This window comes from Aspergillus brasiliensis (assembly GCF_001889945.1).
Source record: "Aspergillus brasiliensis CBS 101740 unplaced genomic scaffold ASPBRscaffold_20, whole genome shotgun sequence".
Lineage (NCBI taxonomy): Eukaryota > Fungi > Ascomycota > Eurotiomycetes > Eurotiales > Aspergillaceae > Aspergillus > Aspergillus brasiliensis.
This window is the reverse complement of record NW_027137461.1, coordinates 420,160-429,826: the sequence shown is the minus strand read 5'-3', so window position 1 is coordinate 429,826 and position 9,667 is coordinate 420,160. Positions and strand designations below refer to the sequence as shown.

At 52.2% G+C, this 9,667-nt stretch overlaps 3 protein-coding genes across 3 annotated transcripts; 2 read left to right on the top strand and 1 right to left on the bottom strand.

The window, feature by feature from the left end:
* ASPBRDRAFT_48927 (ATP synthase complex assembly protein ATP12) lies at positions 1–1,467 on the top strand. The gene is made up of 2 exons (XM_067626192.1): positions 1–457; positions 526–1,467. Exons 1-2 carry the CDS (start codon positions 160–162, stop codon positions 1,320–1,322), a joined length of 1,095 nt encoding a protein of 364 aa, XP_067473873.1. The 5' UTR covers positions 1–159; the 3' UTR covers positions 1,323–1,467.
* A 4,686-nt stretch (positions 1,468–6,153) lies between these two features.
* Positions 6,154–8,263, top strand: ASPBRDRAFT_188584 (putative mRNA processing protein (Mss51); the record flags this gene model as incomplete). Its single annotated transcript, XM_067620130.1, has 2 exons — positions 6,154–7,033; positions 7,100–8,263. The coding sequence occupies 2 exons, from the start codon at positions 6,154–6,156 to the stop codon at positions 7,780–7,782; spliced, it is 1,563 nt and encodes a 520-aa protein (XP_067473872.1). The 3' UTR covers positions 7,783–8,263.
* A 114-nt stretch (positions 8,264–8,377) lies between these two features.
* On the bottom strand, positions 8,378–9,620 carry ASPBRDRAFT_48923 (putative extracellular serine-rich protein). The gene has a single exon (XM_067626191.1). It carries the CDS (start codon positions 9,340–9,342, stop codon positions 8,815–8,817), a length of 528 nt encoding a protein of 175 aa, XP_067473871.1. The 5' UTR covers positions 9,343–9,620; the 3' UTR covers positions 8,378–8,814.
* Between the last annotated feature and the right edge of the window lie 47 nt (positions 9,621–9,667).

The following is a 9,667-nucleotide window of genomic DNA, read 5'->3' as shown; positions in this document are numbered from 1 at the left end:
GATTTACCAATCGGCCCGCTGCACACGACAAAAGAAGACGCAGAAATCTGGCTGAAGGATTCTTCGGTTTTAGAACTTCAATAAGAGCCGTGCCAGAATTCTTATACTACTGCTTGTATTTCCTCTCTTGTACTCCCTCGATCATTTGACTGAGAGGCAATGCCCGCGTTCCATCGGGCCGTTGCGGCTATTTCGCGGCAGGCAGTTTTCAGAGGTGCGCAGCGTCAACATGTTGTGTCACGCTCTATCAGTGCTTCAGCATTGAAGTCCGCCATTGCCCATCCCATTACTGCTCACGGCCCCCCACCCAAGGCCCCCTCACCTACGCCTGCCAACGCAGAGCCATCACAAAAAGATGCGGGTTCGCCTCAGAAAGGCGAGGCAAGTCCGCTGCCAGGGAAATCATCCGTGCTCAAGAAGCGCTTTTGGAAGAACGTTGACGTTAAGCGGAAGCCAGGTACGCATTTGCTCTCTTGCGATCGGTCTATGCGGGACACTTGCGTTGACATGTTCTCCTGTTCTTAGATGGAGATTATCAGGTCCTGCTAGACGCCCGCCCTATTCGAACACTTTCCAAAGACGTATTATCCATACCATCGACGAAGCCTTACCTTGCACATGCAATCGCGCTGGAGTGGGATGTCATGACCACCGCCCAGCAGGCTCTAAAGAACCATCTTATCCCTCTAACCTCTCTGACCGCCCGTGCAGCGGATATTGCTGCAGAAGATGCTCGAGGCGAAACTACTACGAGAGATCAAATAGTGAAAACGGCGATGCGGTATTTGGAAACGGACACCTTGTTGTGTTGGGTGCCGGAGCAGAATGCCTACGCTGTGGATGAGGTGGATGCCGATGGCAAGAGACCGGAAAGCCTTCGAGAGGCCCAAATTAGAGTTGCCAAAGATACAATTGCCTTTTTGAGCACTAAAGTATGGCCTGGTGTGGATATTCAGCCCATCCTTGACACCGACAGCATACTACCAGCCTCCCAGCCCCAGGCTACCAAGGACATCATTCTGCAGTGGATCTCCGGTCTGCAGGCTTACGACCTGGCTGGACTGGAGAGAGGAGTGTTGGCCGCAAAGAGCCTGTTAATCGCAGTCCGTCTGGTAGCTGAATGGAGTGAGAGCTTTCGCCAGGTGCAACGACCCGGGCGACAGAGGTTTGGCATTGAGGAAGCAGCGGAAGCATCCAGTCTGGAAGTCAGGTGGCAGACTGATATGTGGGGAGAGGTTGAGGATACCCATGATGTCGACAAGGAAGATTTGAAGCGCCAGCTCGGCAGCGTTATTGTGTTAGTTAGTGGAGAGACGAGATGACTGTTCTAATGCATTGCATTGGAACCAAGCCGTTGAGACCACTCCTTTTGTACAATATATGTCCCACAGATAACCCTGTCTCTGTTTTAGCAGAGAGCAATGTAACTGTATAGAGAGCCGCTTGTCGTCTGTTGGGTCCATCTTGCATAGTCTTCCGGAGGTAGTGAATCCCTCTCCGTCTTGGCCAAGGCGCGGGAGGGAAGAACGTCGTCATCACCATCTCCCCCATCATTCCTCGAGGATAGTCACGAAACTTGTACGCCAGTCAGTCCCGACATCTTCGCTGACTTCTATTTTAGCTTGCCTGGCACTTTGCGGTTATAATTCGTCCTGTCTACCTCTGCCAGGACTGGATTTAAGAAACCTTGTGTAGTAGGGGTGGCCAGCGAGAGATGACGGAAAGGGGCGAAGGGTGAGTAAACTCTCCCTGCCGTTTCGGTTCGCTTGGGACCTCGTGGTTGAAACACCGCGAGCCTATACCCGATCTTCCCTTCAGGTATCCTACCCTGTTAAGCTTCGGGTGGAGCAGAAGCCTCCTCTCGGCTGATCCTGAATCCAACACATGATCAACAACTAGGAAGCTACTTTGCCCGACTTGAGACCTGGGGTTGCCCCGCAGATTAGGCGCTTCGCTCGCTAACATAACATACTGCTTTGCAGACATAAACGCTCTCGAAGTTCCCTGACATTAGCGCTTCTACACCGCGACAGGTCGAAGGATAACCGTGAAGAGCCAGTCGTTCGCGATAGTGGCTCTTCCGACTCCGCCACGTCTTTCCTTGTCCATAGTACTCCATCATTATCTGGTGTCGCAGTCACCCGAAGCTCCAGCAGCCGAAGTACACGCCACCAAGAGCCAAACCTACGTCCCATGTCTGCTGAATCGCCTTTGGAGCCCGCGGGCCCTCAAAAAAGCGGTGATAACATCGAGAAGTTACCGTCCATATCGCATGCGGAGACTAGTAGCATGTCCTTGGATCAATCAGTCCGAACTTTTCGCCTATTCGAGATCTTACGGAGCGGAGACACGAATTCGATTTCAAAAGCTATAAGAGAGACTAGGGAGCCGCAGGGAGCGAGCGCCCTTTCTGGGACGACTATCCTCCATCTCGCGATTCAGTGCGCTGAACCGCAAGTCGTCGAGTTCGTCCTGTCCGCCAGCGAGGACCTCGACATAAATGCGCGTGATCGGGAGGGCAATACACCTCTTCATTTGGCCGCTCAGCTCGGACGGGGCCCTGTGATCCGCGAGCTGCTAAACAGACCCTCTCTTAATGACTCTATCATAAATTACAATGGCCAGACAGCTCTTGATGTTGCGCGCACCCCAGAGATCTTCCAACAACTTCAGCTAGCTCGCTCACTGTTCATTGACGTCAAGACCCAAGAGATCCAGGCGCTTGTCTCTCAGGGAGAGTACGGAAAGCTGGAGAAGGTGCTCGAAGAGCCCCGCGTAGAGGGCAGCATCGATATCAATAGTTTGGATCTGGTAACGGATCCCGCCACCGCCCAGTCTGGGGGCACTTTGTTGCATGAAGGGGCAAGGAAAAAAGATACACAACTGATCCAGATCCTATTGATGCATGGGGCGGATCCCTTTCGTCGTGACAAGAAGGGGAAATTGCCTCAGGATGTTACTAAAGATGACAAGACCCGCGCGATCGTCAAGAAATCTCCAGCAGCAGTCATTGCACAACGTGGTATACAGGAAAAAGCGATTCTCGGCACCAGCGCTTCTCAGGGTGTGCCTGGCCGCTCAGGCGGAGGCGAGGCGCCCTTTGCTGGCAAGGAAGCTCGTGAAATGAGGGGGTATTTGAAGAAATGGACCAATTATACAAGCGGCTATAAATTGCGATGGTTCGTTCTAGAAGACGGCGTGCTGAGCTATTATAAACATCAAGGTATGATGCTAGCCGGTTTGGATAGATGTTTCATAGCCATAGCTGACAATGGGCTTCTCTTGCAGATGATGCGGGTTCCGCCTGCCGAGGAGCGATCAACATGAAGATTGCTAGGCTCAATATGGATGCCCAGGACAAGACCCGCTTCGAGATCCACGGAAAGTCATCCGTCAAATATCATCTCAAAGCGAACCATGTTGTCGAGGCAAAGCGTTGGTTCTGGACTCTGAACAATGCCATACAATGGGCCAAGGACGAGGCAAAGGAGGAGGAGAGGCGCCAATCGAAACATGCAGAAGTTCTTCGCCAGGCAAAGATTGACCAAGTGGAAGGTCGATTGTCCGAGACCATTTCCGACTCTCCAAGTTCAGCTGTCGCAAGGTCCAATGCGAAGAGCCTTGCGCCACCTTCTATCACTGTACCAAGTAGCAGCGGCACACGGCTCACCACGTATGCGTCCCACACAACCGCAGGAAGCGCGCCCGAAGATGAGGAAGGCTCACTGTATGGATCAATGGAACACGCCGCTGCACCAAACGAAGTCAATCGAGTGCTTAGCCATGTGACCACGGCGCCAGATATTGACGGAGATGACGAAGAGGATGGTGATTATGCGTCCAGTCATGATATGCAGCCCACGGACAAGGATGCTTTGAACATCACTGCCCAGTCAACGAAACTCCAGCTTGATATCCTTGCCAATGTCGCGTCTTCGCTGCAAGCCGAAAAGTCGAAGAACCCTACCACATCACTCTCCGATCCTGCGGTCGATCAGGCCTTAGTTGCTTATGAGGCAGCTGTGAGTAGTTTACAAGGTTTGGTACAGAGCCTCTTGAAGATATCTCGGGACCGTGATGCATATTGGCAATATCGCTTGAATAGGGAGGCATACCTGCGCAAGATGTGGGAGGAAAGCATGGCAAGGATCGCTCAGGAACATGAGGAGCTCCAGTCACGGATGGGCGAGTCCGAGGAAAAGCGTAAGCGTACCAAGCGGGCTTTGAAAGAAGCGTTGGAATCAACAGCCACAAGCCGTGCAGTCAGTAAAGCTCCATCGCGCGCGCAGGTTGCCAGTGGAGAAGGTGACGATGTCGAACGCGAGACTCAAGAGCCAGAGCCAGCAGAAGTCTCGCCAGAACTCGAAGATCAGGAATCTAGAGGTACCCTTCGTCGCAGGAAGTCGGCTATGTCCAATATCAGCAATCTCTGTGACTCGGAGTCTGAGGATGAAGACGAGTTCTTCGACGCCATTGATTCTGGAGAAATTGAGGTGGAAAAACTTGCTGGTTCGGAGGACGACGCGCAGAAACTAGAGGAGACCAATGAGCTCCGAACCGCGAAGAGATCTGAAATTGTGCCTTCGTTCAAGGGATATGAAGAGCCCATCCGGCAGCGACTTAAAATGGACTATGACAATAGACCGAAGATCTCGCTCTGGGTATGCTATCACTCTTCTTTGCCGTTAAAACTCATATGTAGTTACTGACATGTGCTTGTTTCTAGGGCATCTTGAAGTCGATGATTGGAAAGGATATGACAAAGATGACTCTCCCCGTCTCCTTCAATGAGCCTACATCCCTGCTTCAACGTGTGGCCGAGGACTTGGAATACGCAGATTTACTCGATGTTGCGGCCGATCGACCCGATTCGATGGAGCGTCTGGTGTATGTCGCTGCATATGCTGCAAGTGAATATGCTTCTACGATTGGCCGTGTTGCTAAACCGTTCAATCCTCTTCTCGGGGAGACATTCGAATATGTCCGGCCAGACAAAGGGTATCGGTTCTTCGTCGAACAAGTCAGCCATCACCCGCCGATTGGTGCTGCTTGGGCCGAGTCGCCAAAGTGGGACTACTATGTAAGACCTACAGGCGTGCCTCCCTCTGGACATGTGTATTGACGCTAACATCTTCTCTCATAGGGCGAATCTGCTCTCAAATCCAAGTTTTACGGAAAGTCGTTCGATATTAACCTTTTAGGAACATGGTTCCTAAGATTACGGCCAGCATCGGGCGGGGAGGAGCTGTATACTTGGAAGAAGGTCACATCTTCGGTCATTGGCATCATCACCGGTAGCCCCACAGTGGACAACTATGGCCTGATGGAAATCAAGAACTGGACCACGGGCGAAGTTTGTTATTTGGACTTCAAGCCAAGGGGCTGGAAAGCTGCGTCCGCATATCAGGTGACGGGCAAGGTCGTGGATCGGGATGGGTCGCCCAAGTGGAGTATCGGCGGCCGATGGAACGATAAGATCTACGCGCGCCATACCCCAGGGTTCGAGGCGACAGTTTCCGGCCAGGATCCCGAATCGGCCAAGACGTTCCTGGTCTGGCAAAGCCATACCCGGCCGAGCGGGATTCCATTTAACCTCACACCTTTCGTCATCACCTTAAATGCTTTGCCCGAAGGGCTCAAGGAGTATCTTCCGCCTACCGACACGCGACTTCGACCCGATCAACGTGCGATGGAAGAGGGCGAGTATGATGTGGCCGCCTCGGAGAAACATCGAGTGGAGGAGAAGCAGCGTGCCAAGCGGAGAGAAAGAGAGACAAAAGGCGAGGAGTATAAGCCTAAATGGTTCAACAGGGCCAAGTGCCCGGTCACCGGCGAGGAGTATTGGGCACATAACGGACAGTACTGGACAAGTCGTGAGAGCGGCGACTGGAGCGCCTGCGAGGATATCTTCTAGCTTGATACTGTTTGACTTGAGATTTGCAAATCCGACTGTCTCTATTGTTGTAATTAGAAAGCAATGAATTCTTGCTTGTAGTATTTATATATCTTAATACTTATACTAAGGTACTAACTAAATCTAGGGACCGGCCGAGTGCAATCACGTGCACGCTGGCGAAAAGGACCGCCGCCGCGTGGAGACACAAGCCACTTTCTGCTGCAAATGTCCAGTCCAAGCGTCGCGTTGCACCCACAATGACCGGCAAATATACTTGTGGCCGCTGTCTGCAGATGCTCCGGCGAAGGGCTGTTGCCCAGAACTCCGTGGCTCGCTGGCATCATGCCGCTAGTCCAAGGCGAGGGGGATACGACTTTCCCGCTTCGTGCGTGCGGAGCTTGAGCTCACGGAGCAGTGCTTCCAAGCCTCTGCAAGCACCAGTCCGACAGAATGGTCTGTCGTCCGGCTTGTCGGCCTCCTCAATTGCATCACAAAATGTCAAATCGATGGTGCAGAAGGCCACGTCTGCCACATCGACTGCCTCCCCAGAGGCCCGGGTACTTTTGAAGCCCAACAACCTGTTCCACTCCTTCTCTCAATCTCCGGCAGCTGCAATCCGACAGCGTGCGGCTTTCATCAAACAGAACGCCTTCTGTCCCCACCCGAGTCATCAGCAGACCCGTTTGCCTCTCTCCCCCCATGATCCCGAGTCGCGCAAGAGCCAGGTGACCTCAGAAAGTCTGCCGCCCGCACACTCTCACTTCGAATGTCCCGACTGCGGTGTTCCGATTTACTGCTCCGAGGGCCATTGGATGGACGATTTTGAGGCCCATCTGGAGATTTGTGAGACCATCCGACAGATCAATGAAGACGACCATGATCTACACTCCGGCCGGTTTTTCCCGGAGTTCTCGTATCCCGGACTGCAGGACGATAATTTTGTCATTAATATGACGAACTGGGATACTTTCCTGTACACGCGAGAATTTGAGGCGATCAACGATGACCGAAGCATGCGACAAGTGACAAGAATGCTCACCTACCCTCTCACAATCGGAAGTGTCTTGCATGAGCTGAGCCCTTACAATGTCCGGAAAGAAGGCAGGCTTACCGTGGAGGGTCTTAAGAGTGTCAGCGGTAAGTTGCAAATCCTCGATATATATACCCCCTAGATCCACCGGCTGATCTAATGGCTCTATTTAGCGCTCCGGTACACCCTTCACCCTCCCAAGACCGGAGAGGGGGTCGACATTCAAGGACTGCGACTCAAGGCCCCTCCCGTGCGCATATTCATACTGGGCGCTCGCGCTGAGTCCTCGTTGCCGCGTGAAGTTTGGCTTCAACTTAGCTACATTTTCCCGCGCTCCCTGATCCATTTGATCTTCATCGGACCCGAGAGTATGGCCAACCGGGATGATGAGTTCCCGCTACCCGAGCGTACGCCCGAGAATCCCTTTGGTGGCATCGTCGAGGACAGACTTGGAGGCCAGTTCAAGATTACGACGTATGTTGACTACTTCCACACGATGTACAAAGCACAGTACTTCCAGCCCTTCGATCCTTATCTGGACTGCTTCATGCTCTTCCACCCGGGCCTGGGACACCCGGCCAGCTCCCACGAATGGGAGGAAACGCTCCCGCAGCTCCTCGAGACCAAGGTCCCCATCATCAGCACGGGCTACACACAGTGGGATATGGAACGAGACATCAACTGGGTGAACGAGAAATGTGCCGGTGAATTCGACATATTGCTCGAGCCCGGTGAGAACGTTTTCCGCAGTTTGCGCTGGGATCTCAACGATCTGGATCCTCATGACGTGTCCTGCGGTAACTGGGGTATCTGGGCTTTCAGAGGAAAGAGGTACGAGGCGACTTTCAAGGATTAATAGTTAGAGCCCCAGGGGATTTGGTCTCTCGTTGATGTGACGCGATATATTATTTCTTTTCCCCTCTCTTTCTCTCTCTCTTTCTGCTCTCTATCCTGCATCTCCCATATTTCTCCCTGTACATTATCCCAGCTGCATTTCGTGTACTGTCTTCGTTCATATGAATTACAAATCGGTTGCAATGAGGCGATTGTAACCTGTCCATCTTACTATTGTTCTATATTGCTGTGTACATTCCTCGCTATCATGTAAAGCATGCTGGCTTGTGACGAGTCAAAGAGTAGAGATGTCTAGGAGAGTGCCCAGCCGGACCTCGCTCTTCTGCGTACACTCTCGCTTTTCTCCCTACTTGAGTCTCCACGCCTATTATATTGGGACTACGATTCTGCCTCGGACGAACGACGGAGCGGAGAAGATAGTACCTAAAGGGGTGGCTCTAAGTAAAACAAGCATAGGTGTAATTCAGGATAGTACAGTTCAGGGGGAAGTAAGACCGGTCAAACAAACGTCACTAGGTTGAGGCAAAACTTGCGTTACCGACGGATTGGTGAGTTCTACTTCGCTACGTCATTGCAGATTGGATAGATAAAGTAAGAGCCTCACAAAGAGCTGGATCAAGCCACATGTCGGAGTTACTTGATGCATCTCAATACTTTGAATAAGAGGGGGAAAAACCAATTATAAGCATTTGCATGGATTTTGATAATAAAGAAGGAGCAAAGTACTAATGCTACAAATCTGACAGATAAGCGCTGCCGATCCGTCGAATGGACATATGCAAGGCTCAATGGATCAAAAACACAATGAAAAGTGAACACATGAGGGAACTGCTGTCCGAAAGGAGAGCTCAAAATCATAGTTGTCGATAGTACATATATGGGATGCTTCTTCCCCGCGGGTTGTCGTTAAGAGTTCCTTCCTCATTGCCGCATCACCCTCCGGTACTTGAAAACTTGGCGCAAACAGCTGTCCATGCCACTTTGGTATTACCGGGGGACATGACCGAAAGACAGCGGTCCACTTAAGAGTACCTTAGAGCATGATGAATCCTGCGGCAGCCAGTACCCCAGCGGCCATACCTCCCGAAAGCTGGACGGCCGGAGCGGCGGCTCCCGAGTGAGTAGCAGATGCTGCAGCCGCAGTAGCAGACTCCGCATCCGAACCAGAGTTTGACTTTGACTTTGAGTCCGCGTCAGTCGATGTGGTGCTGGTCGGGCGAGCTGATGCCTTGGTGATGTATGACCTGGTGAAAGAAGCTGAGGAGCTGGCAATGGCGGAGCTAGAAATGCGACGGCTAGAGCTTGCAATGTGGCTTGGCGATGCAGAGGAGCTGGGGTGGAATATGGCGCTGCTGCTGCTACTGCTGCCGATGACAACACTGCTGCTAGCTGTAGGAAGGGGGTTGGATGAGACGGGGTTCGGAGTTGGTGCCAGCGGCGTGGACGTGACATGCGTGCTTGCGACGGCTACAGGTGTATCCGTGGGTTTGGCCTGCACAGCAGCAGAGGCGAAGGGGGCGAAGGCCGCACAGGTGACGAGAAGGGCCTTAGAGAAATACATCTTGATGGCTGCGTGTGTATATCGTCTGCGAATCAGAGCACTTGGGGGAGAAAATGTACGCCACGCGAACTAGTAGTATGCACTAGATCCCAGGCTGAATGAAGTATTGATGCTGATGTTGATATTGCGTTGAATGACACTGACGGCCTATGCAACCCGGTAGAAACGACAACTGATAGCCGATGCTTTTGAAGAAGTGTGATAAAAGAGCGAACGGAGCTGGAAGGAGTGGCAGCTCTGGTAATGGGTGTATGTTTGAAGAAGGAGCGACAGCGCAGCTGGTAAACTCCAGTTAGAAATGCTCAGGAAGAAGGCGCAAAGAAGA

Coding starts and splice junctions, on each gene's coding strand:
- ASPBRDRAFT_48927 (XM_067626192.1), top strand. CDS start 160: ATGCCCGCGTTCCATCGGGCCGTTGCGGCTATTTCGCGGCAGGCAGTT. Junction 458..525: donor TGACGTTAAGCGGAAGCCAG/GTACGCATTTGC, acceptor TCCTGTTCTTAG/ATGGAGATTATCAGGTCCTG.
- ASPBRDRAFT_48923 (XM_067626191.1), bottom strand. CDS start 9,342: ATGTATTTCTCTAAGGCCCTTCTCGTCACCTGTGCGGCCTTCGCCCCC.